Source organism: Aythya marila (genome assembly GCF_965140915.1).
Source record: "Aythya marila genome assembly, chromosome: 4".
Lineage (NCBI taxonomy): Eukaryota > Metazoa > Chordata > Aves > Anseriformes > Anatidae > Aythya > Aythya marila.
In genome coordinates, this window is record NC_139045.1 from 44,740,699 (window position 1) to 44,766,270 (window position 25,572).

The window sequence follows — 25,572 nt, forward strand, 5'->3', positions numbered from 1 at the left end:
GCGCCCCCGGAAGTGGCGGCAGATGGGCGCGGTGTGCGCTGCGCGGCGCTGCCGGCCGGGCCCCGCCGATGGCCGAGCCGCCGCTCGCCGTGCGGAGGAGGAGCCGCCTCGGCGCCGCTCGCAAACGGAGCCGGCCCCCGGCGGGGCCCAGCGCCGCCTGCTCGCCGCTGCCTGTCAAGAGAGCGAGCGTCGGGGGCGAGGGGACCCCAGCACAGAGCCCGGTACGGGAACGGGAAAGGGAACGGGGCGCGGCGGCGCTGTGCAGGGGGCGTGTTGTGCCGCGTTGTCACCGCGCGGTGCTAACGCCTGCCGGTCCCTTTCCCCAGCAGTGCGATGACAGCGAGGAGGACATGTTCGGGGACTACAGCGGCTTCGGTGAGGATGACTCGCTGCTGGCCCAAGCTCTCGCCGCGGAGCCCGCGCACCCGCAGGATGCCGAGGCAGCTGCAGGGGTCGAGCCCGAGAGTCTTCGGTCGGGAACCGACCAGAGAGAGCACGAGAATGATTCCGCTTCAGAAACGGGGGGCACACGTGCAGGGGATACGGAGCGGGGCGTCCAAACGCCTGCGAGTGACCCGCCGGGTGCCAGCGAGGAGCTGGCTGATTCTCTTTTCGATGAACTGCCTTCATCGCAACTCTTGTATTTCGCAGAAATGCGCCAGCCTTCTGCTGGTTCTGACATATCCGCAGGCACAGAAAAGGTGGACGTGAGCAAGAGCTCCTCCTCAGACAAAATCAGGAGCGCATCATCTCCTTGTCCTGGCTCTGAGCACAAGAACAGAAGCACAGGATTTTCTAGTGATTTAAAGTCTGATTCCTGTAAAAATACAAGCCTTAAAGATCATCTGAAAAATGCTTTGACTGAAAATGCCAAAGCTCAGACTGTGAAGGTCTCAAAAACCAAGCAGCTTAAAGAAGCTATTTTATCTGAAGAGATTTGTGTAGCTAGGAAAGCCATCGGATCACCATCTGTCGATATAGGCCCTTTTTATGGATTACCCAGTAAAGTTAAAGATCTCCTCCGGCAGCTTCGGGGCATCGAAACGCTTTATGGTAATAGAACAAATGGTTTCTTCAAAACCAACATGTGTACTGTGAGTGAAGTGTTTCCCGATCTCATTCCTTATGGCGTACAATTATTTCTTTAGGCCTCTCTTTCTGTCTGGTCCTGGCACAGATATTTAAGTTACAATATTTTCAGGTGTACCAGTAAGATGGTTTAATACCACCCGCTGTGTGGGAAAAGCCTAAGTGATGGTATCTCTCCAGAGGTGTAAAGATAAGGAAGTTAAGGCAGTAGCTAGACCATTTCAGAAGGAGGTTCTTGGTCATTAGGTAAGAGAAGGTTGATGTGGCTTATGGAAATACTTGTGAGAGATTTGAGAAGATGAGGGATTTGCAGGCTGGATCTCTGAAAGTTTGTCACATTTCAGTGAAGTTCTCAAGTGCAAAATTAGTGTTTTTTATAAAGCGTAGGCAAAGAGCTGTAGGGGATCAATATCCCCTTAACAGTTGGCAATGATTCTTTTTTAATTTTGCAGAATGGCAGCACGATTGCTTAACATTAGAATGTCTACAGCAGAGGAAGAATTTGATATACTCGTTGCCAACCAGTGGTGGAAAAACACTTGTTGCTGAAATTTTAATTCTCCAAGAATTACTCTGCATGCAGAAGGATGTTCTGATGATCCTGCCGTATGTTGCCATTGTCCAAGAAAAGGTCTGGAAACTGTGTTCTTGGTATTGTTTGTCTTGTCAGCCTTGTTAACGTGGCTGACTTTAATAATAATTTAATAATAATGGTTGGAAATGTGTTGTGCGTGAACACCTCTACAGTAGTGACTGGCTTCTCTTTTAAGTGCTGCTCTGAGACGGTTATTTTCTGATAAAACAGATGGTGGTTATCACTTCCAGATGCTGAGTGATACGATAAGAAATGTGTTGATACTTTAAGTAACAGTGTGCTGCTGTGTTGCCTGATTTATTTATTTTTTCGGTCTTCTATCAGTGTTTTCTGCTGTCTACCCTGCCAGAGAAATCACTTTGTAATAAAAACAGATCTAAAGAAACCAAGTTAGGGAATGGTTTTAACTCAAGCTTGATCAAATTTGCAGACAGTTTAAGTTTTCAACTTTCAAGGAAAAGTTCTTATAGCTAATATTTTCATTTCCTTTAACAGTTCATTTGGATGTGGGTAGGTTAAATGCACACTGAATTCTTGAAACAGGTCTAAATTTCAAACTGAGTGTGAGTTTGTTTTCTAACTGACATTGTTGTTTGTGTTTTGTTTTGTTTTTTAATAGGTTTGGGGTTTATCAAGCTTCGGGATAGAATTAGGTTTCCTGGTTGAAGAATACGCAGGAAGTAAAGGACGATTTCCACCCATCAAGAGAAGATGTAAAAAGTCCCTTTATATTGCTACAATAGAAAAAGGGCATATGCTAGTGAATTCCTTGATTGAAACAGATCGAATTGGTGACCTTGGTCTTGTTGTGGTGGATGAGGTAGGTTACAGGACTTGGCTTAATTAGCAAGGAACGTTGTTTGAATTGATTGGTTTAGTTTTAAGTGCCTATTGTGTCATAAGTTGTGTCACTTTGTTACTGCATGGGTACTTAGGAAAGTTGAACTGTAACCAATGCCTGTTGTGCTGAATGTTACTTTTCATTAACAGAAGCATTTGTTGCTACATCAGAGCAATAGACCACACTCATGACCTACAGCATTAGTGGTTGACTGTGAAATTAACTTTTTCTCAGCGTGGATCTATGCAATAACAGAACAGAGAGGGGAAGAAAAAGCCATTTTGAGTTGTTTGCTTTATGTTTTACCCTTTTTTGTGTTCTTTGTAGAAAATCTTGCGGCACACTAATCCTCATCCCTTTTTGCTTTCCTTTCTGTCTGCAGTTGCATATGCTTGGTGAGGGAAGTCGTGGGGCAACACTGGAAATGACTCTTGCAAAAATACTCTACACAAGTAGTAAGTCATGTCTGCAGTCAGCCTCACTAAAATGTTGTTGTGCTGTCATCTCTAGGGTCAAGTCTTGGCTTTGTTTTCTAGTTGGTCTTGGCTGCTTTTGAAAAATGTGGCGTGTCCACGCTTTAACATTGTTGACTGGTTTGAATAATAGAGATGTCTTACCCTGTAGTGATGGGCTGAGTGTTCTTGAAACTTTTTTGATACTTCTCTGAGAAATCCTGAGTTTTGTCAAATGTCTCCATTTCTTCGTAGGAGCCCCTTAGCCATTGCAATTAAATGCCTCTATAGAGAAGGATTCCTTTTTTATGTTTACTTCTCAGGTAATATTTCTTAGCTATAACCCTATGAAACCTGCCACTTTGGCATTTAAAAACAAATACTAACAATAAATAAGCAGGCTTGTGAGTTAAATATTGAGTAGAAGTGTTTAACATTGTGAGCACAGTAATGAACTCATCTCAACTTCTGTTTTACAGAAAGCACACACATTGTTGGAATGAGTGCGACTTTAAATAATGTTGGAGACCTCCAAAAGTTCCTGCGAGCGGAGTACTACACTAAAAATTTTAGACCGGTCAGTACATGAGATACTGTGAAGTAGTGTATGTTTTTAGCTTTAAAATGGTGGCAGTTCTGTGTTCTCAAAAATCAAGTAATACACCTGCTACTGCTTGTACTTGTCCTAACAGAAAACCTTTTTGTTCTTCTGTTTTGCAATATGCTTAGTGTATTGTATATACAAATGTAAGTACCTTTATAAAGTTGTGACAAAAAATTTCTCATTTTAAGCCAACTTCTAAAATAGAGGGTTAAATCATTGCAGTTCCCTTGATATGCATGCAGTCTGGTGTGTGTGAGTGCTGATGCTGAGAACTGTTTATGACTACGTGTGATACATGTCATATTCATAGCTATAATTAGATACTTATTTTGTCAGGGCAGGTAATTAAAACTATTTATTTCAAAAAATCTTTGTGAGGTGGAGTGCACACTTGTATGCGTGCAAGTATTTGGTGTATGAATTGTGATGCTTACGAAAAAACACATCAGCTGCACATCAGCAATAGCTTAATCTTTAGAGATGGTTTGATAATTCAATGTTTCTGTTTCTGGCTTAAATCTACCTAGGTAGAATTAAAGGAATACATAAAGATCAGAGACACAATTTATGAAGTAGACAGCAAAGCAGAAAATGGCTTTACTTTTTCACGTCTCCTGAATTTCAAGGTAAAATCTCAGTTCCTTAGAACTATGGTTAGAAAAAATGTTTATTGACTTGTTTACAGTGCTTTCATAAAAGAAACTACGAATGAACTATCACATCAGAGCAATGCCTATTACAAAGAAAATGGTAGGCTTGTGGGAGGAAGAAGTCCTTTAAAATGCTTAACCCTATTTTAGCTGTTTGGTTTTTTTACTGCTCTTAAGGTAGATGGTAGGGGTTTCTTCAGTATTTTCACATGTGAGGAGCAGTGGACTTGAGAATTCCAGATCAATAAATGTTGTAGATTTTCTCAGCAGCGTAACACTTTTAAATAAGTAAAAGCTATGTATAAGCTTATTACTGCCTTACGGGGATTCATTCTAACCTTAAGAGTGGTAGGTGAGGGTAAACTGCCACTAGCACAAGCAGTGTGGTTAATGTCAATAAAAGTTGTGGTATTAAGGAGAACAATGATGAGCATTTGATTCTTGCATTGCTGTATCCCCCCCAGTTCAAGCTGGATCTTTTGATACACTGTAAATTAACAAACTGGGAGAACTTAATCCTACAGAATCTTCCATTTAACTCCCCTTAAAGCAAATGGAAATATCCTAGTGAAGGCAAGGAGATACTGAGTAGTTGCTGAATTTAGGACTTGAATTCTAAGTTAAACAGATTGACATATGTTTATTTTTTAATGATAGTATTCTAGTAATCTGAAGAAAGCAGATCCTGACCACATCATTGCACTGGTCACTGAAGTTATTCCAAAATATTCCTGCCTGATCTTTTGTCCGACTAAAAAGAACTGTGAAAATGTGGCTTCAATGGTGTGCAAGTACCTGAACAAGTACGTTCCTCTTTCTTTTTTTTTTTTATTATATGTGGGATAATTCACCAGAACTTGGGATTTATCTTCACTAGTATGAAAGTGTCTTTCCCTGGTGATGGCAAGTAAATACTTAAGTGAATATAGAATCATGTTAAGTTAGTAACTGGGTAAATGATAGGGAACTAATCATTACTGAACTAATGTTGTAAAGAAACAATTTTTCAACAAATTATTTGATCAAGGAATAAATAGAGGACAAATAATTAAAAAGAAAAGCATACTGAAACCATCTAACCTTTGTCCTAATGGCAGTGGTCTTATCTGCAAGCTGCTTAGCAAACACCAGTGAAATCTCCAACCTTGACTAGCTACAGGAATACATAAGGAACAGAATTACAGTAAACCTGCCTGCCTTAATAACTTAAGTGGTTATTGATTGATCAAAGTCTACTATATATATATATATGTAAATAATGCTTTTCTTTCTCAAAGAGAATTTAGATCTCACAGGGAGAAAGAGAAACAAGACCTCATTAAAGACCTAAAGAACATTGGGAATGGAAGTATCTGTCCTGTTTTGAAGCAGACAATACCTTTTGGTGTTGCCTATCACCATAGTGGACTTACAAATGATGAAAGAAAGAGCATAGAGGAAGCATATTCTAGAGGTGTCCTATGTCTTCTTGCTTGCACGGCTACATTAGCTGCTGGAGTCAACTTGCCAGCTAGAAGGTTAGTCACCCCAAAACATTACTCGTTTTCATTAATTCTTGTTTAAAAATATATATATATAAAGTTTGAAATATCAATGCTGCGTGAAGTATGTTCGATGTATTATCAGGAAACTTCAGGAGGAACTAATTCCATATGTTCAGCTCAAGACATAAGTGAAAAATTTGTATTTCTAGTTAGGAGATATGAATCGATAGCAAGTCCCTTAGAATGCATAGTTGAAGAACACTTTCCTAAACAGATGAAGTACTGAGAAATTTCTTCAGTAAACAGTAACTTTACCCAGAAGAATAACCAAGTCATAGCACTCCTTAAATGCTTTCCTAAGAACAATGTTTAAATCCTAAAGTCTTTCCTAAGGGGATAACTGTTAAATGTTTTACCATTTGTGTGCATGTATATTTGAATAACACATCTGAGGGAGGAGAACCTAATGTTCATACAGAGAACTGTGGTTTGTTTTCAGCATTGCTGACTCTAGGGTGTTGCACAGGTTTTCATAGGGGTTACTTTCCATCTCAGTGGTTTTCAGTCTTCCGCTCAAACCTTGCACTAGATACAAAGGCTCTGCAGCAAGTAACTGAAATGAGTTATGGTTCCAACTTCAAGTTGTTAGACATTGTTCATTTGCACGTGCACTGAAACAATCACACTTAATTTTGCTTAGCTTAGCTGCTAAGAATGAAACATATCCAGAGAATGTATTTGTAAGATACTGATTTCAGCTTTAGTAATTTAAATAAGAAGTATGACTTATCAAGGTGGTTTTTGGTTTTGTTTTAATACAGGGTTATTTTGAGAGCCCCTTATGTTGCTAGTGATTTCCTGAAGAAGAACCAATACCAACAAATGATTGGCAGAGCTGGTCGAGCTGGTATTGACAATGCTGGTGAAAGTATTCTCATAGTGCAGGAAAAAGACAAGCATTTGGTAACTTTAACAAAGCTGGTGGTGATTTAAGTCCTTGGATTAAGCTGGTGGGATAAACAGGTGGAGCTGCACTCTTCAGCCTAATTTCTGTGGACTAACTGTTCTAAGTGTTTGACTTATGTAACGATAACTTTTAATTGACTTGGTCCATACATGGTTTGTTTTCAGGCATTAGCTGAAATGTTAGATTTCTACAGTTACTTTCTTTATAAGCAGAATCATGAGTATCAGTGCTTGAAAAGGATGGTTTATAACTATTGCATGAATATTTCTTATCTACTAATATATCTCTCGGGACTTTTTTAGGTTCAAGATTTAGTTACCAGTCCTTTGGAGAACTGTTACAGCAATCTTCTACCGGAGTTCACCAAGGGAATGCAGAACCTGTTGTTATCTTTGGTTGGATTGAAGGTATCAGTGAACTCTTCTGAGCAGTTTAAATTCTTGGGGAATGTGATTAAACACAATATCTGATTATACAGGAAACCAGATATTTTCAACAGTTAAACTTAACAGAATTTCAGCACAGCTTCTCTTCAGACGACAGGCATTAAAGCTGGGATTAGTATTTTATTTTTTTTTAGCCTAAGTTAAAAAAAAATCGTGATGCAAAGTGACATTTGCCCAATGTGGACAAGGCCAAAATTACAGGATTTTTTTTTAATACTTCATTTCTGGTACTAGATTCTAAAAAAAGAAATTGGCAGCAGTGAAAACAAATGAATATAGTGGGGTATGTAGAATAATAAACAGCTGAATGTAAGGTCCTGTCAGATCAGTGATAGACTGTCTCTTTTATTTGTCATATAGTTGCATACAAACATTTTATTAATATGATAACTAGATGTCCCTTAGCGAGTAAATTGTTCTGAATAGCTTATGTTTTGTGCCACATAATGACACGTTTACACATGCTAATAGCTTGCAAAATTTATACAGATTGCAGTTACCCAAGAGGAAGTGTACGATTTTTTGTGCCATACATTGCTGGGTGTTCAGCAGCAGCTGCTGTCTAAGGAGAAGAGCCTCGCAGAGCTGGTTAAAGATGGGCTAGAAAGCCTAATAGAAAAAGGACTCCTAAGAGTAAAAATAATGGAGAAGGACCAAAATTCCAAAATAACATTAGCAATCACACGGTTGGGTAAAGCTGCATATAAAGGTAAGATGTCTTCTATCTTTCATCAAACTTGTAATCTCAGACTTATCTGCATTTAATATAGCATCCTGTCTTCTCTTTGAAAAGGCAGTGAAAAAAAAATGCTCTTACCATGCTAGCTCAGTTACTACATAATGTAGTGGACTGAAAATGGGTATTAGCAAGTGTTATGTGTCTGAATTTTACACGATTGAATTCCAACAACATCCTTCACAGGGAGAATCAAACCAGAACTGTATCAAAATTAATGGTTTAATTTTATTTAGTGTTTGAAATAAAAATGATTGCCTTTCTCATTTTATAATTAATTCTTACAAGTAGATATTGTGAGGCATGTTAATTTTTTATTTTTTTTTTTAGCCTAGAAGGGAATAAGAAGCAAAGGAATTATATGGCTTCTACTTCAAATGTAATGCAAAAATTATACCAGGAAGTTTGGTTTTTCATCTCATAGTGCAAAGATGTAGGGCAAGGAAAACAACTGTAATAGGATGAAACTCATATTTCTTGAATCTACAAGACTTGGGGGAGTTAGTTAAAGCCAAGAGAATTCAAATGTTCTAAGAACATACAAAATGGGTGTATGTGGAAATCAGCGACTTGCTTTCCTCGGTTCCACTTCATGAATAATGATAAATGACAACAAATATTTAGTCTACTTTTTTTTTTAAAAAATTTAGATGGTGGAAAGCAATTTATTTATTTATTTATTTATTTATTTATTTATTTATTTATTTATTTATTTATTTATTTTTAAAACAAAAAAGTGACTCTGAGTGAAACCCTATTGTGCTTTACTCTGTATGCCTGCCTGCAATTGCCATACATTGTGTGCTTATTCTAGGGTCTATAGACTTGTCATACTGCAATCTTCTTTACAAAGAATTGAAGAAAGGTTTGGAAGGGCTGGTTCTTGAGAGCAGTCTTCATCTTCTCTACCTGGCAACTCCATATGATATGGTTTCTAACTGTAGCCCAGATTGGATGATATACTTGAGACAGGTGAGAATTAACTTTCAGACGTGGATCAGGGCATGTATTAATGCAGCATAGTGAATTTTGAAAGTGTCTACACATATAGAACGTAATCAGTAGGGTAATGCTTTCAAACGGTAAAAACATTACTGTGTTTTCAGTCACAGTACAGAACTGCTTTCCTTTTTCTCAGAAATGTAATTTACTTTATGAATCACCGTTTTGTCCTTTCTGTGAGAAACAGTATCATGAAACATCTTTTTCTGACATCTCAAATCTTGACTCTAACTTCAATGCTAGCCTTACCATAACCAGAAGGATTAATCTTGAACAGGAATTTCCTATAAACTAGTTATCCTTGTCCTGCAAGGAAAGCACAGTTAAATGAGCCATTTTTACCTTCTGATGCTCTACCATTGCATCCTTAGTTTTGGAAGCAAAAGCTGCTAGTGAATGTGAAGACTTAATCCTTATGGTTTCTATATCTGAGTCTACTGCTCAACTCCAGTCATAACTGCAAGGATTATCTCCATGAGCAGTATCTACCTACAAACTACTGTGCTTACATGCGCTGTAAAAATACAGATCTTACTCTAGTCCAGTGTGCTCTGCAAGATCCACCCATAATCCAAATACCTAGTTCCTTGAAGTATACTGTGCTGGGGATATCATTAAAATCTGCATAACTAAGTTTCTTAAGATGTGGTACTCAAGAGTTTTATAGTTAAAGGCAAAAAATTTGCTGTTTTGACTGAAGAGAAATCTACCTAGTGTTCAATTATATATATGCTGAAAAGCATTGTTTTACTTGAAGTAATAGACATCTGATCTGTGTAACGTGCTGCATAAGGGAACTAAATATCTGTGAATTTGAAATGATATTATTCTGGAGTTTGCAGAGCAGCTGTTAAACCTGGAGAACAGGAAAAAAAATATGCTTTTTTTGTTATGGATGTAGTTGTTTCTGAAATATTTGGTGAGGCTGAAACTGATCTTTTGTTTCATAAGCTGTTATTAGCATTTTTAAAAATTTTGGGGCAGACATGAAATTCAGGTGATATTGATGTAGATGACATAACTTGAAAAATTGCCACTGTAAATAAAAGAGTGACTGTTAGTTCTCCAGTGCCTTTAACTTGTTTGTCTTGACTTTTATATAAATACAGAAGTAAATATCTGTACAAAAGGAGGAGAGGAACATGATGCTGTCTGCAGTTTATAATGAAGTAATGTATGCATTTAAACATACAGATTCTTTTTATGCATATCTACCTGCAGTTTATCAGCTGAACGCATCTGTGTATGTAGCTTTAAACCAGTGTAGTTAAAGGTGGATAAAGTATTAAAGTTTGTAATTCATGGAGGAAAAGGGAAAGCAAATTTACATATCTGCCTGTAGGTGGTATAAATTATAGACAAATTGGATGCAGAATACTTTTTAAAGCTAATTATAGCACTTATGCCTTGTCTGAAGCTGTTCTGATTTGTAACATTTAACTTCTAATGAGTTGTTACGAAGAAATAATTTTGACTGTAGTCAATCTTTCTTTAGTTCAATCAGCTAAGTGCAGCAGAGCAAACAGTAGCAGATATGGTGGGAGTACCTGAAAGCTTTATTGCAAAAAAGGCTTCTGGTCAAGCCATCAGAAAGGTAGGCTGGATGTTTCTTACACCTAAGACAATAGTGTAGTCTTTTAATTTGACTGTTTAGAAATGTTAGATTACTTTTCTGAAAGTATTTGTTAATTACTAGTGTTCTTTTACACATTAACTTCCTTTTAACCTCATCAGGTTTTCTTCTTCTTTAATGTACTACGGTTTAGCATAAATACCCCCTATTTTAGAGATGTGAAGGAACAGAGATGAAAGGACTTGATCCTTAAAGTCCTTATTAGTAGCAAGTCTTGAACTTGATATGGGTACTGAGTTCTAACTTGTTTTATTCCTAGAGTGTGGACAGTGCTTCTGTAAACAGGCTCTACCTGACATTTATCCTATATACCCTATTGAAAGAAACCAACATATGGAGCGTTTCAGAAAAATTTAATCTGTCCCGAGGGTATGTTCAGAATCTCCTTAACTCTGCTGCCTCGTTTGCTTCTTGTGTTCTACATTTCTGTGAGGTAATGTGTTATATATCACAATATTTTCTTTGGTATTCATTTTGCAAAATGTGTAGTTTCCTTCTGTTACGCTAGAATGTAATGCAGGCATTGTATTTCACCTCTCTTGTGCAAAACTGTACATTTCCTGTCAATAAAAGCATGCTAGTGCAATGACACATGTTTCTGGTATTAACAGTAGATTTTATGGACTGAAAAGGAAAATATAACTACTGTACAGGTCATTCATCGGAGTCATAAAGTGCTGTTGATTGGAGCTGATAAGCGTGCCTCTGAGAGATAAGGCCATCCGGTTGTAGAATGTCATTGTGGGAGAAGAGCTGCCTTGGCTGGTTCTTGTTTTCTTTATCGTTTGAAATAATGCATTTATCATCCTTCAGAACTCTCCCAGCTTTAGCTGAGGAGTGCTAAATAAAACTTTGCAACTAGCTGGAAGGATAACAAACCAGAGCTTTCCTGCTGTCTAAAAAGGCCAGGTGCATGCTCTAGCAAAGTTCTAACAGTTGTACCTGCAAGTATAGAACTTGGGATCAGTTTCTGCATGTAAGTACTTTTTTCTGTGTTTAAGTTAATTTTTATTTTTAACTGTTCTTGTCTCAGCAGGAACTGGAGGAATTTTGGGTTTACAAAGCCCTGCTGACAGAACTTATCAAGCACTTGACGTACTGTGTTAAGACAGAACTCATTCCGCTGATGGAGGTAGCAGGGGTTCTAGAGGTAAGGAAAGCACATCTTGTACATCTTAAATGTTAACTTTGATGCTCATTGAGGTGTCTATGGAGGACCAGCTAGTATTTTATTCAGAATTGGCATCATGCAGATATCCCACAATAGTCCTGGAGGTCAGGGGAAAAAAGGTCAGACTGTTTGGGTAACGTGAGCGGGAGCCAGTCACGTTTTTTTTTTTTTCTGGCTGCTACTGCAGCAAGTGTGAAAACTCTGTATTTGCTTAATAGTTTTGAAATGTCTGCTCAAGAGTAGGAAGGTGATCATAGAAATACGTCAAGTTCTATTGGAAACTTAAGCTTTTATGTTCACTAAAGCTTCTACATGTATTTTGGATAAGAAACATAACCAGTCTGACCTGAGGACTCCCATTCAAGTAGAAAAATATATTAGGGCCTCTGTGTGAGGCTGTGAGTCATTACTGGACATCTTTTCAAAAGGCTCTGTCTTTTCTATCCAGCATACTCTAGAAATTAGTTAGTCAGCAAACTACTGAATTTGGAGGCTGTGAATTCTTATGCTGAAAAGTCAAACAATGAAGACCTCAGGCTTGATGCTTCATATATGAAATTGACTGAATTTAATGCAAAGGGGAAAGAATGGCTTATTCCATAGCTTGAAGTCTGTAAGGGCTTGGACAGCGTGATTCTGCTGAAGTTGTATCATATAGGTTGTTCTGGGCGTTTATTATTCTCATCAAGTTACTTCTGTACTGGAATTTAAACTGTACTGACAAATGATGTTTGTAGCAGACAGACTGTACCTTGAGCAGGCATGATTTGCATAGGTTTCTGTGGAGGGAACTGATAAAATCAATGTTTTTCTTACCATAGTGAATGAGAAATTAATGATGATTTTCTTAGACAGTTCCCAAAGAACAGTCTGTAATCTTGCCATGAGATTACTCACTCACAGGGAGTGGTTCTAGGCCATCAGTCTATATATATATACAATATATATCTACAATACTGTTATTACTGTATTGTGTATATATCTACAATACTGTTTGTAGCTGCATTGCATCCTGATACCACAATGGGACCAAGGCAAGTAAAGAGATGCAGATCACAGACACTACCATGCTGATCATAGTCATCAAATTCAAGAGAATCTCTCCTGTGGAAGCTCAGAAAACTGTATTGCAAGTTGCAGAAAAATAGGGGCAAGATGTCTCAGACAAAATCAGCTTTTCTTTGGTTTTGATCTCCAAAGAGTGCAAGGAGAGTCATTCATGTCACTGACAGCAAATTCAGAAAACATGACCAAAATAGAGGCTGGCAGAAACAATGTTGACCAGGTGCAGAGGAAATGATGCTTGGGTTTACTCAGAACTAGGTAAGGTTAGCAGGGAGTAAATCCTATGTTTGGAGGCGGTGGGGGTGGATTAAGGATCCTTAGTGCCAGTTTTAGTGAGTTTTGGTGTTCATGCAAGATCAATCAAAGGGAACTGGCTTTATGTAAAAGATGAAATGTTTGAGGTGGATGCAGAGATTGGGACTCTGAGGATTCTTATCCGTTCTAATACTTAACGCTATTTTTCTCTTGCAGGCACGAGCTAATCAGCTTTATAACGCAGGGTACAAAACCTTAGCACACTTAGCAAATGCAAATCCAGAAACTCTGGTGAAGACGATTGAGCATTTGTCACGGCGTCAAGCCAAGCAAATTGTTTCATCTGCAAAGGTAAGCAAGTAGGTTCAAAGAAACTGCTTCAGGAATTCCACATTTCAGAAGTGGGTGTTTGACACGAGAAGAAAGTGTAGGATTTGGCTGAGCACTTGTGGACATTTGTGATGCCAACATTGATCAGTATTAGTACAGTGAAGTATTTTACTGACCGTATCATTTGTCTAAGATAATTACAAGAGAGGAGTTAATTAGCAATCACTGGCCCTCAAGCACACGAATGACAGGCAAATAGAAATTTCCTTAAACCAGTTCACTTTTATACAGGATAGTGAAGAGTTGTCTTCAGCAGGCAAGCAAAAACCAGAAATGTTTTGATAGGTGGTCTGAAACACTAAGTAGTGCAAAATCTTGGTATTAGTACATGAGAAAACATGTTCCTGGAGGCAAAGATTCTGCAGTCTTGTTAGCAGCAGCATTTTTTGATTAATTTTTCAAGACCAGATACAAGCCTGGAAAGCAGTGTTGGTGTTCTACCCTCAAATTATAGCAAAAAATTGTATTCATTTCCTAATGATTTGATTGTTATTTCAGATGCTGCTGACTGAGAAAGCTGAGGCTTTACAAGAAGAAGTAGAACTCCTCTTAAAGGTGCCTACAGATATTCCAGGGAATTCCTGACCAATTCAGTCATTAAAAAAAAAATAAATAATGAATTCAAATATTTGAATGTTTTAGCTTTTAACTTTGTCCCATGTAAATGTACTGTAAATATAATAAATATTTAATGTCTTTTGTATACATCATATTTGTGTGTATTTTGAATTAAAAATATTTTTTGCAAAGTTGTATTCATTTGAAGTTTTTTTTAAGCACCTCTTCAGCATTAGACCAAAATTTAAAAAAAAAAAAAAAAAGTGCTATTAAAATCATTCTTAATACATGGTTCCAGGAACACTTGGGGGACTGCACTAAGTAGTGGCATGTACTTGGTCCTAGAGCTTAGGTTCATAGATGGCTTAAAAAGCAGAGTAGAAAATGCCTAAGTGTGGTAAAAGATTTGAACAGCCATGTATGAGTGAACTACTCCAAAATTCCTTCAGGTAGGAATCCCTGTGTTCCAGGAGTAGCTAAGGGAGTGAGAAGTAGAGCTGTAGTTTTAATGCAGAAGTGCCAGAGTCGCTCAGGGAATTGTAGCTACCATCTAGTCTAAGCATTTTTTAACAGATTGGAACACCAAATCACTACTCAGTCTCTGCAAATGCCTGAAGAGACAATTTATTAAGGATGCTTCTGCAGAAGCCTTCTAAATAGTTTAAATTTGCTTTAAAGGTTTTTAAACTTCATTGTTGCATATGAAGACTGACTTCTTAAGTCAATCTCAGAAGCCACATAAACAGAAGTAGCTTGAAAAAACGCCTGAAACATGCAGCTGTGACAGTAACCTCCTTTTCAAAGCTGGTGTGTAGTGTGTGTGATAATGTTGAAGTGCTTCACATGAAGAGTAACTTGAAAGCTATGATGGATGGATTGGTTGAGCCATGGTAGCTTTTGTCAATATAAGCTCAAACTTAACCTATGGAGTGCCTCTGTGAAATGAGCCAGCCCTTCCAGCTAAAGGAAACCTGAGGTAAACCTTCAACAAAAAACATTAAATAACTTGGTCTTGTAGTCAGCTCTACCCTAGTGTGCAATTGTGTTGGGATTCCAGAGGTAAATGGGAATGTTTTTAAATCCCAGTGGGGTTTGCAGTAAAGGACTGGATAAGGTGGAACTCTGTAGAAAGAAAGGTGTGAACAAATGATATAAGTGTTTCATTGCTGACTTGGTTGCTGGGTTACAGAAACAATGGTTTGACAGCAACTGGGTAACTACTTTGTGTTAGCCTTTCTTTTAACAGAAACATGCCTCTAACACCAAAATTATGATAGTTTGTAATGGCTTAGGAGCTTTAATAAACAAAAGTGTATGCTTTGAGTATTAAAACAGGCTGAGAACTTCAGCTGCCCTCTTTAGGGGAACATGAGTTATTTCCACAGCTAGATGGGCAGTGCCTGATGCTTGAGGCTCCATGACACATGGTTTTGGGAACACCAGAACACGTTACGTTGGTTCTTACAATAAGATGGAACTGTCCCCCAAGGTGCAGCAGTAATATTTGCCATGGTCTGAGGTTATCTAAGCATGTCTCTGCCTGCCTTGCCCGTCTCATTAGGTGAAATGTTAGAGAAATGTTGATAACAATTTAATCAATCAGTTTATGTGAAATACCTTTAAAAGAGGAGATGCTCATTCAAGCAGAATTCTGTTTGTTCTGAGCTGTGTGTTCTACTTCACAGACATCTGGAGAAATTTTAGTTATGCTTTTAAGACCTGGCCAGCTGCTCTAAAGGCTCATTGGTTTGCTTCACTGATTCTGAAACTTGAAACAGTCTTGCATGCAACTTCATAATGAAGGAATTAAAAAATAAAGGACTGTTACGTGTTTCTCTTCGTTAATGCAATAACACATGTGGAAATAACCTGGTAAATCCTCACCCAAATGCTTAATGGGAAATGAGCCTCTGCCACAGTAATTGTTACATACCATGAAAGCACCAACATATACAAAACGAGCATGCCTTTTCAATTTTTATGCTGAAGGGGATCAGCCAGGGGCTTCACACCTACATGTGTCCCTTGGAGAATGGTGGTAGGAGTTTGTGGTGGGAGCAAGCAGGAGCCTTCAGGCCTTGGTTAATGCTAGCTGGGGAAGTTAAAGGGCAGGTGTGGTCACCTCTGCTGCTCAGCTTCCGCAGGCTGGGCTGTGCCATCACGACTCCCACAGGATTTCTGTGACTAGTTGTTTAAGTGAATGGAACTGAAGTGCTTTGCACTAACCCTTGTGCAACGTGTAACTTTTTTTTCTGAAATCACATCGTTAATCAAAGTGGAACACATTTCAGATTGCATTCTCTTTCTTCCGTACTTACAGAGTGTGAATGAAATGCTCTTCCAGAACAGCTTTCTTACCTGGGTGGGGAGAGGTGAGGAACAAACAGGTGCTGCTCATGGTGTTTGTGCGCTGCTGGATGCTGCCAAATGATTTTTCTGGGCCAAATAGTGCACTGGTGCCTGAAATGGAGGACGATGTGCAGGCGTAGGGAGAGGTCCGCATGGGGTGGATGGAGGCACGTCATCAGCAGCTGTGCTGTGGGAAAGCCTGTGCCCGGATGGGGTCAGGATGATTTGGAAGGCAGGGGTTTCCCTTGGTTCAAAGAGATGGTTCCGTCCCAAGGCTTCTGTAAAAAGAGGAAGGAGCAAGGATGACGACCTTGTTTATGTGAAATCATGCTCAATGCTTCAGAGCTGAGGTAGGGCAGAAGCTGGGTGTCCCTGACAATTTCGTCATACCCCCCTGTGGGGTGGAGTGTTTCTTAAACTCGACATCCACCCACCCTACTGTTAAGGTGGCAGCACAGGGGTGGCAGCAGCTTGCATAAGCACCTCGATATCTCTGTCCCTGCTCTTGATTCCAGGCTTTGTGTGCTCCAGCTTGGTCTTTGCTCATGTAGAGAAATTCTCCAGCTACTTAATTCAGGGATTTGTGGCACAAAACGGGGACAGCGAGGAGTGACATGAAAATAACGTGGGAGGTCTTTGAGATAGGTAGCATGTTTTCTCCATCGTTTAAGAAAGAGAGAGTTTTCAAGCGTGTAGTCTGCTCTTGCAACTTTGTTTTGTCTCACTGAGGTTTCTCAGGAAAAAAAAAAAAAAAAGAGATTAAACGCTAGTGTGATGCCACCAACACTGCTCACCTGCATAAAAGCTGCACTGCCCCCAGACTGTTTGCCTTCTGTACCGGGTATTCTTCCCTTCTGCATTCCCTTTGTGCGTACATACACGAGTGGAGGTGAGAGCCACACCAGCCCCACAGCAGGGCTGGCACGGAGCTGCTGTGAGCAGCAAGGAAGGGCGTAGGGCATGTCCTGGCTCACAGTGAAGTGCTCTGCCTGAACTTCCATGCGTGGCAAGTGCCTCTGTACCCACCTCCCTTAATTTCCAAGATTTAACAATGCGCATAACGCATATGTGGTGTGAGAAGTGTCCAAATCAGTGACAGAGCTTGCTGCTGAATCCTTGTGTAGTTGCACTTAGTATAGCTGTACTTAACAACCTATAGCTGCAGCTGTAGGATTTTGTACCCGCTCTATGCCCTCCGTGGATTGCACCCAAACCGCCTGAAACACCAGCCCTATCCCTACGTGGTGAGAAACACAGAGTGGCCCTGAAGCCTTGTCCTCGCGGCGGGGCCGGGCATCTGCTGCAACCCCAAGGTGCGGGGACTGATCCTCCAGCAGGAGCCGGCACTGTGACCCGACCCAGTGGCCAAGGCACGTCCCGGGCGGCGTACCCCGAAATTGGTAGCGTTGCTGTGGCTGTGATAGCGAGAGAGGAGTGTCGTGGGTGTTTCCGCCCTGGCCAAGCCGTGGGCGTGTTTATGAAAGCGCTGATGCGGGCTGGTCGCTCTTGTGCTGCTGGCAGCTCGCTTCACATCGTGGAAAACCAAAAGCAGGCGTCTGGGCTGCGCGCAGCCGTGTCCCAGCGCACGGCCGAGCTCCGGAACGGGGGAGCGCAGGAGGAAGAGGAGGGCGAGGAGGATGCTGGTGCCGCCACCACCGCTGCTGCTGCTGCTGCTGCTGGCTGTGCCGCTGCGGCAGGCAGCAGAGCTGCGGCTGGGGCTGCGGGGCAGCCCCCGTGGGACGGTGAGCCCAGCCTTCCTCTCCCTCACCCTGGACGCCAGCCTGGCCCGCGAGCCGCGCTTCATCACCTTGCTCAGGTGAGCCCCGGCAGGGGCTGGGCACGAGCTGCTCGTGGGGGCGATGGTGGCAGGAGGTGATGGTGGCAGGAGGTGATGGTGGCAGGAGGTGATGGTGGCAGGGGGGAGCGAGGAGGAGCAAGGCTGTGGCTGCTGCGTGCAGACAGCTCCATGGGATAGAAGCGATCTGAGCCTTCCAGCAGCTTCACAAACATCCGGCAGAGCATCACTGCAACACGTGCCGAGGAGGCTTTGTCAGCTGCCTTTTTTTTTCCACCTTAGAAACTCCTGGAGCAGTTCAGGACTGCCAAGTGATGCCTGCTCCTTCAGCTCCAACTCTGCCTTTTCTTCCCTCCTCTCACTGCTTTTTTTTCATGCTCTCTTCCCTTTGATTCAACTTCTTGTTTTCTTTTTGGAAGCTATTTCATTTCTTCCCTTCTCGTCCTCTCCCCAGTCCCATTTTTCAGCTCTGCCTTATTCCCCCAGAGCAGGAAGGCACCCCCAGCTTTATCTGAACGCAGCTCTGGATGCCGTCTTGGCCGCGGCGGTGCCGCCCAGGGAGCAGGAAGTACTTGGTGGCCCCTTATCTGCTGGGTGTCCCCGCAGGGTGAGATAAGGCTGATGCCAGCCCAGACAGCTCTGCCCTGCGTGGCTCCTCTGGCATGGGCGGTGCTGGAGCCGCACATCCCATGCAGCTTTTGTTTCACTTGAACACTGGTTCTGGTACAAAACCCATTCATTTGGTGGTTGCTCAAGGGAATAGGGGGTGATGGGGCACAGCCAGCTTGAGGTCCGCTTTCCGATGGGCCAGACATCCCTCTGGGTGCTGGTGATGCTTCGCCTCCGTGTGGGGGCCACCCACACTGATAGCTTCTCAGTTAGCTTCTCGCTGCCCTGTCCACAGCAACCCCAAGCTGCACACCCTGGCCAGAGGGCTCTCCCCAGGATTCCTGAGGTTCGGTGGCACCAGCACGGATTTCCTCATCTTCGATCCCCACAAGGATTCGACTTTGGAAGAGGAAATCCTCTCAGGACTCCAGGCTGAGGAAGGTAAGGGCTGGATGGGATGCGAGGCTGATTTCCACAGCCTGTGCGGGCTCCACCTCTTGGCATTGCTGCACCTTGGGCTCCTGTCTTCCTCTTGCCCTGCGCCTCATCCCTCCTTCACCTGCCAGGGTACAGCATGGGCTCGGAGGACACAAAATGCCTCTGCTGACTCGTGCTGGCGTCACCCCGGAGCCAGGCGAAGCAGTCAGCAGAGGAAGCAGCTCCGTATCGCCCGAGCACAGGACAGCTGCCAGCCCCGCTGCTTCTGGGGTTTCCGCAGGGCGTTCTGGCAGAAATAGCTTGGGGTGCAGCCACCACGAAGCATGGCGCGGTCTTTATTCCTATCCATTGCCTTAAATTGGGCATATGTCCTGGTTTCAGTTAGAACAGAATTAATTTTCTTCCTAGTAGCTGGTGGAATGCTGTGTTTTGGCTTAGAATGAGAAGAGTGCTGATAACACCCCGATGTTTTAATTGTTGCAGAGCAGTGCTTATACCAAGCCAAGGACACCTCAGACTTTTGCTCTGTCCTGCCAACAGGCAGGCTGGGGGTGCAGTAAGAGCTGGGAGGGGACAGACCCAGGACAGGTGACCCAAACTAGCCAAAGGGGTATTCCATACCATCTGACGTCATGCTAAACAATATATAGGGGTGGCTAGCCGGGGGGAGGGGGCCGGACTGGACTGCTCGGGGTTAGGCTGGGCATCGGTCAGCGGGTGGTGAGCAATTGCATTGTGCATCACTTGTTTGTACATATTATTATTAGTAGTACTGTTATCATCATTGTATTATTATTATTATTATTATTATTATTATTATTTTCCTGTCTTATTAAACTGTCTTTATCTCAACTCACGGGCTTCACTTTCCATTTCTCTCCCCCGTCCCAGAGAGGGAGGGGGGAGGGTGAGCGAACGGCTGCGTGGTGTTTAGCTGCCAGCCGGGTTAAACCACGACAGCATAATATATGTATTTTGTATAGGTACAGTACATATATATATATGTAATACATATAGATAGACAGAGAGCCACCTTTTTCTACACGGTTGATGTACCAATGGTGGAAGCAGAGGCGTGTTGTGCAGACATGGATGCCCACTGTTCAACCCCAACAAACCACTGCTGTTTCTGTGTGCTGGGCAAGGCTCTTCGCACCTTTTGCCCTCGCCATTAAGGCGATGGCTTTGTTGCTCCCATCCTTCTCCTGCCCTGCAGGTGCCTGTGGAGCACAGCCTGGCTTTGCTGCGGTGCAGGAGCTGCTGCTCGCCCAGTGGCCCAGCCAGGAGAAGTTGCTCCTCACAGAGCATTCCCAGAAGAAGCACAAAAACACCACCATTACAGGTAAGGATTGACGGATTCACGCAGCGGGGCTCGTAACCGGGGGGGTGCAGGTCTCCGTGGTGAAAGGGTGGTGGCTGCCTGTGCCTCCTCCCTGCAGGGCACACGCTGGACATCCTCCATGGCTTCGCCAACTGCTCGGGCTTCCACCTGGTGTTCGGGCTCAACGCCCTGCTGCGGCGGCACGGCCGGGAGTGGGACAGCTCCAACGCCGGGCAGCTGCTGGGCTACTGCGCCCGGCGCGGCTACAACCTCTCCTGGGAGCTGGGCAACGGTGAGTGCGGCCACAAGCGCTCCTTGGGCACGGCCGGGCCCTGAAGCCAGCCCGGGTGCTGATGGGCGCGTCCTCACCAGAGCCCAACAGCTTCAAGAAGAAGTCCGGCATCTACATCGACGGCTTCCAGCTGGGCCGGGATTTCATCCACCTGCGCCGGCTGCTGAGCCAGCACCCCCTGTACCGGCACGCCAAGCTCTACGGCCCTGACGTGGGGCAGCCCCGCAAGCACACCCAGCACCTGCTCAGGAGGTAGGGGGCACCCGCTCACAACCCATAGTATAAGAGCCCATGCAGAAGTCACTGTGAGGGCAGGTGGTTATGGCCAGCCACCAGTACCAGCTATAACCCTCTTTTCTGCCCCAAACCCACCGGGGCTGCAGCTTCCTGAAATCCGGAGGGAAGGTGATCGACTCCGTCACCTGGCACCAGTAAGTACCCTCAGCTGCCGCTGCCACTCTGCTTGTTGTCTTTTTTTTTTTTTAAATAAAGCAGCAACCTGCACGTATGAATGGGACCGGCCGGCAGGTCCCGGGTGTCTCTGCAAGCTGCTGTGCAGTGTTTGAGGGAGTGCATTTCGGTGCGCAGACCCCAGAGCCGTGCCGGGGTTTGCAGCGTGGGCGGAGCAGCGGGGAATGCAGTGCGTGCAAGGTCATCCTGCTGCTAACCATGTTTTACTGATAAAAAGAGAAGTGGGACGGGGAAAAGTGACAGCACGGCAGCTTTGCTTCTCCATTCGGCAGGCGGAGCTGGCTCACAGCTCTCCCCCTCTCACAGAAAGTTCCTGCTGGCGTACGTCGCGTGTCAGCAGCTTCAAAGCGTGCTCCCAGTCTGCCAGGCACGCCATGGGGCAGCGTCGCGTGTGGCTGGGGCGTGTGCTGAGAGCAGGTCCCGGTGTTTGTATTTCCCCTTTGTTTCAGCTGCCTTTTTCCCCCCCCTGCAGTTACTATGTGAACGGACGAAGCGCCACGAGGGAGGATTTCTTGAGCCCCGCAGTGCTGGACACCTTTGCCACAGCTGTGCGCGATGTCCTGGAGGTGCCCGCTCCTCTTACATCCTTCCCGTCTTTGGCTTCCAGGGGCCGTGCACAGAAACTGCACTAACGTACCCAGATCCTCAGAGATCTGCTGCTGCTGTCAGCGCCGAGCAGAAACACTGCTTCTAGCGAGAGCAACAGCAGCTGCAGCGAGCACAAGCAGGCACTCGGCCAAAGGGCAGCGGCGACCAGCTCAGCAGCCCAAACCTGATCTTTTTCACCTTTTACACCTTTTTCACCTTTTTCTCCTCCTTCCCCACGACACCATGCAGATCGTGGCCGCGACGGTGCCTGGCAAGAAGGTTTGGCTGGGCGAGACCAGCTCGGCGTATGGCGGGGGAGCTCCCCAGCTCTCCAACACCTACCTGGCCGGCTTCATGTGAGTGGTGGCGGGGCACCCACGAGGGCTGCTGCTGCTGCGCCAGCCTCCGGTGCCACCTGTGCCTGGTTTCTGGCAGGTGGCTGGACAAGCTGGGGCTGGCGGCCCGGCAGGGGATCGACGTGGTGATGAGGCAGGTTTTCTTCGGGGCCGGCAGCTATCACCTGGTGGATGCCAACTTCGAGCCCTTGCCGGTGCGTAGATGGTGAGGTGTGCACTGTAAATGTGATCAGGGGAGAAACAAGCAGCTTGCAGCCCAAAGTGATAGGAGCTAGGATGATAAATTATACCAGGAGTGACAGCCAAGGCAATGTGAAAAGCTTGGTAAAGAAAAAAAAAGAATGTGAGGGGAAAACACTGCTGGAAAAAGGGATGCTGGATGGAGAGGTGTGTGTGCGTGGTGTGTGTGCGTGGTGCAGGGCAGTGGGTGCCGATTTCTGTCCTGTTCCCGCAGGACTACTGGCTGTCGCTGCTCTACAAGAGGCTGGTGGGCACCAGAGTGCTGGAGGTCAGCGTGGCGGGAGCAGACGCACGGCGCCTGCGGGTCTACCTGCAATGCACCAACCCCCAGCAGTAAGGACGGGTGAAATTGCCCCAAAACGGCATCCCAGGCCAGCGGCAAAGGGAAAACGTGCAGGTGCGTGTGGTTGCTCCAAAAGCTCTCCATCCTCTGACGGCCGCTGTGCTTGCCTCTCACCCTACAGCCCCAAGTACCAGGAAGGGGACGTGACGCTGTTCGCCTTGAACCTCTACAACGTGAGCCAGAGCCTGCAGCTCCCCAGGCAGTTGTGGAGCAAGCAGGTGGACCAGTACCTCCTGCTGCCCCACGGCAAGGAGAGCATCCTGTCCAGGTGAGCGGGCATCCTCCCTCGTGGCACAGGCCGAGCAGAGTGCAGGTGGGCTCTGAAACCTCCCCTTGTTTGGCGGGCAGGTGAAAACATCAAAACAACAACACAGAAAGTGGTGTTCATTTTTCTTCCCCCAAGCTGTGACTTGCCTCATGTCAGGTCTCCTAAATCAGGCTCGCTAGGACGAGCTGGCAGTCCCCTGGTGTCAGTCCCCTGCTGCCCCTTAGCACACCAGCGGGTGCTCTGCTTTCCCAGCCGCCTGCTGCTGGGGCCTGGCAGGGCAACGGGTTGGCGGCGGGGGTCTTGGTGGCTTCTTGTGGAGCCCTCAGCACAGGACCTGCTCTGTGGGCACAGGAGACAGCTCGGCAGCTGCCGGCAAGGAAAAGCAGCTTGGATTGGCTCTTTTCAAAGCCTGCTCCGCTGTCACCCTTGCGATGGGAACAGGGAACGTTTAATTCCCTTGCTTGTGCGGGGGCTGCGAGCCACCCCTCCTGGAGGGAGCATGGCAGGCGCGGTGTGGGAAGCAGAGTTTGCTCCTGGGCTCTTTGTCGCGTGGCTCCGGGCACCTCGGCTTGCATCCAGAGCCAGGGGTGCCGCTGGCGAGCCTGGCTGCAACGTTGCCTGGGTGCCTCGGCAGGAGGGTGCAGCTGAACGGCCGCCTGCTGCAGATGGTGGACGAGGAGACGCTGCCCACGCTCCACGAGGCCGCCCTGGCTCCCGGCAGCACGCTTGGCCTGCCCGCCTTCTCCTACAGCTTCTACGTGATCAGAAGGGCCAAGGCAATCGCCTGCATCTGAGTGCGCCAGGGCACGGGACCTGTCGGGATGCTCAGTGCGGGGCCACACGTTTTCCCTCGGCTGGGAGGCCACAGTCACAAGATGGAGCTGTGGCCCCACGTTCTCCAAAGCCTTTGCTTTGCTTTGTTCGCTCGCACACAGCGAGGTTTTGCTCAACGTCCTCAGCACCCTGCGAACCTGAGAGCTCAGCAGGCTGGAAACACACGCACTGTACTTCCCTTCTGAAGCTCGAAAAGGACGCGACCAGCTCCACGGGGTTTCAGAGCAAGGGGTTGGCTTGTGTCTCACGAGAAAGCTGCGCGCCTCCCAGCAGACGGGTGTGCTCTGGGAGGCGTGATTAAAAGTGCGCCATAAAAAGGTGATATTTAACCAGTTTGTGAAGGGAGTGTTTGCCTGTGCAGCGTGTGCGTGTTGTGTGAAGGCTTAGCCACCAGGAAGTGATACACAGCAAAAATATGAATGGGAACGGCTGGGCTTGCGTGCACTGTCTACGTTCGAAATGAGAGCACGGAGCACAAAACGAGGGGGAAAGTCTCACGCTGTCAGTATCCAGTTGTTAACGTACTGTTGTTACTGCTGCAGAAGCTACAATTTAGAAACAGAAGTTGATGGTTACCTGGTAGCTTCTTTTTAAAACTTTCTAACAGGTTTGTTTCAATGCTCCTTACTTTTATATCTGAAGATTTTGAATAAACTCCATTTATATCAGCTTTTTGCAGTTCTCTGTTTTGTTTTGTTTAAGGTTACTGATACCACGAAACTCCCCACGTCTTTTGGTTGCAAATCAGCTGCTGCTTAGGCACCTTTCACCACAAACATCCAAGTAAATAAAAATGTCAGAGATCCTGCCCAGCTGGGCTTTGCTGTAAGCCAGTTCCTGGAAGGTGGAGCCAGCTGAGTCATGTGAAAACAAGGAAACAGGCAAGCGCCTGAGAGTGAGGGGGGGTTTGGCTGTCAGCTCAGTCGTGAGGGAAGACATCAGTGGGGCCTCATCGTCCTTTGGTGACTTCTTTAATGTTTGAAATGCTTTATCCCGTAGATTTGCCTTTGTTGGTCTGCTTGTTTTCTGGTGAGGGGCCAGGGCACTTTATAATGAATATAAGCCCATTGAATAAAGTCTTATTTTCTAACTCGCTGTCTCAAGTTCCATAAAAGTACCCTGCAGGTGCCTTGGGATTTGCTGCCTGTTTTAGAGGACATGAGCAGAAACTGTGAAATTTACACATAGGAGCATAGCCTGTTTGCACAGGATAGGGTTGGGTATATGATAGGGCTTTTCTCCAATGCAGCCCAACAGCGCTAAAGGTCATTTCCCGACCACACCACTTTGCCCTGTGCCAGCCCCAGCACAACCCCAAACCAGCAGAGGGGTGTTTTGGGGACGAAGGGGTTGCTGTGAGGGGTGGTGCAGGCTCAGACTGGACCCTTGTCTCTTGGTGACTTTCCCCAAGGTGACAAGGAGTGCACCGGGCTTCCTGTGGATGTGGCATTCCTGGGAAGCTTTGTGCTGTCCTGGATCCTTGATGCCGTGCTGATGCGCCTCTGGCACTGCTCTGGATTTGAATGAAGCCTGTGGTGACTGACCTCATCATGGTCGTACAGTCCTTTGGAAATGTATTTACTGCCGTGGAGTACTACTTGTTGGAAGGGTGAATGGAAAAGGGTGAAAATCACTTATACTGGTTTTCTACTTCCTCTTGGTAGTCAACAATTCAGGGAACTACCATGGGTTTTGTGCCTGTGTCAGTCCTGAAAACCAAAGGAAGCGCA

General features: G+C 44.8%; 2 protein-coding genes across 8 annotated transcripts; both read left to right on the top strand.

Moving 5' to 3' along the window:
* The first annotated feature begins 12 nt into the window (after positions 1–12).
* On the top strand, positions 13–14,081 carry HELQ (helicase, POLQ like). 6 transcript variants are annotated; one of them, XM_082759158.1, is made up of 18 exons: positions 13–221; positions 327–1,053; positions 1,542–1,720; positions 2,304–2,504; positions 2,908–2,980; positions 3,457–3,554; positions 4,109–4,207; positions 4,889–5,034; positions 5,509–5,748; positions 6,537–6,678; positions 6,985–7,089; positions 7,618–7,837; positions 8,679–8,836; positions 10,362–10,460; positions 10,759–10,932; positions 11,533–11,649; positions 13,207–13,341; positions 13,879–14,081. In XM_082759158.1, the coding sequence occupies exons 1-18, from the start codon at positions 69–71 to the stop codon at positions 13,963–13,965; spliced, it is 3,153 nt and encodes a 1,050-aa protein (XP_082615284.1). In that variant the 5' UTR covers positions 13–68; the 3' UTR covers positions 13,966–14,081. The 6 variants fall into 6 exon arrangements, 5 of the variants coding, with proteins under 5 accessions (XP_082615284.1, XP_082615285.1, XP_082615286.1 ...); XM_082759159.1 differs by having other exon boundaries at positions 330–1,053; XM_082759160.1 differs by having other exon boundaries at positions 330–1,053; positions 11,536–11,649.
* A 3,634-nt stretch (positions 14,082–17,715) lies between these two features.
* On the top strand, positions 17,716–23,935 carry HPSE (heparanase). Of its 2 annotated transcripts, XM_082759161.1 has the most exons (12): positions 17,721–18,103; positions 18,987–19,132; positions 20,346–20,471; positions 20,569–20,742; positions 20,823–20,994; positions 21,126–21,173; positions 21,686–21,779; positions 22,051–22,157; positions 22,237–22,351; positions 22,612–22,730; positions 22,862–23,008; positions 23,643–23,935. In XM_082759161.1, the coding sequence occupies exons 1-12, from the start codon at positions 17,925–17,927 to the stop codon at positions 23,800–23,802; spliced, it is 1,587 nt and encodes a 528-aa protein (XP_082615287.1). In that variant the 5' UTR covers positions 17,721–17,924; the 3' UTR covers positions 23,803–23,935. The 2 variants fall into 2 exon arrangements, with proteins under 2 accessions (XP_082615288.1, XP_082615287.1); XM_082759162.1 differs by lacking the exon at positions 21,686–21,779 and having other exon boundaries at positions 17,716–18,103; positions 22,051–22,351.
* Positions 23,936–25,572: the final 1,637 nt, after the last annotated feature.

Coding starts and splice junctions, on each gene's coding strand:
- HELQ (XM_082759156.1), top strand. CDS start 69: ATGGCCGAGCCGCCGCTCGCCGTGCGGAGGAGGAGCCGCCTCGGCGCC. Junction 6,679..6,984: donor AGGAAAAAGACAAGCATTTG/GTAACTTTAACA, acceptor GGACTTTTTTAG/GTTCAAGATTTAGTTACCAG. Junction 11,650..13,206: donor AGGTAGCAGGGGTTCTAGAG/GTAAGGAAAGCA, acceptor TTTCTCTTGCAG/GCACGAGCTAATCAGCTTTA.
- HPSE (XM_082759161.1), top strand. CDS start 17,925: ATGCTGGTGCCGCCACCACCGCTGCTGCTGCTGCTGCTGCTGGCTGTG. Junction 21,174..21,685: donor GACTCCGTCACCTGGCACCA/GTAAGTACCCTC, acceptor CCCCCCCTGCAG/TTACTATGTGAACGGACGAA. Junction 22,731..22,861: donor CAATGCACCAACCCCCAGCA/GTAAGGACGGGT, acceptor CTCACCCTACAG/CCCCAAGTACCAGGAAGGGG.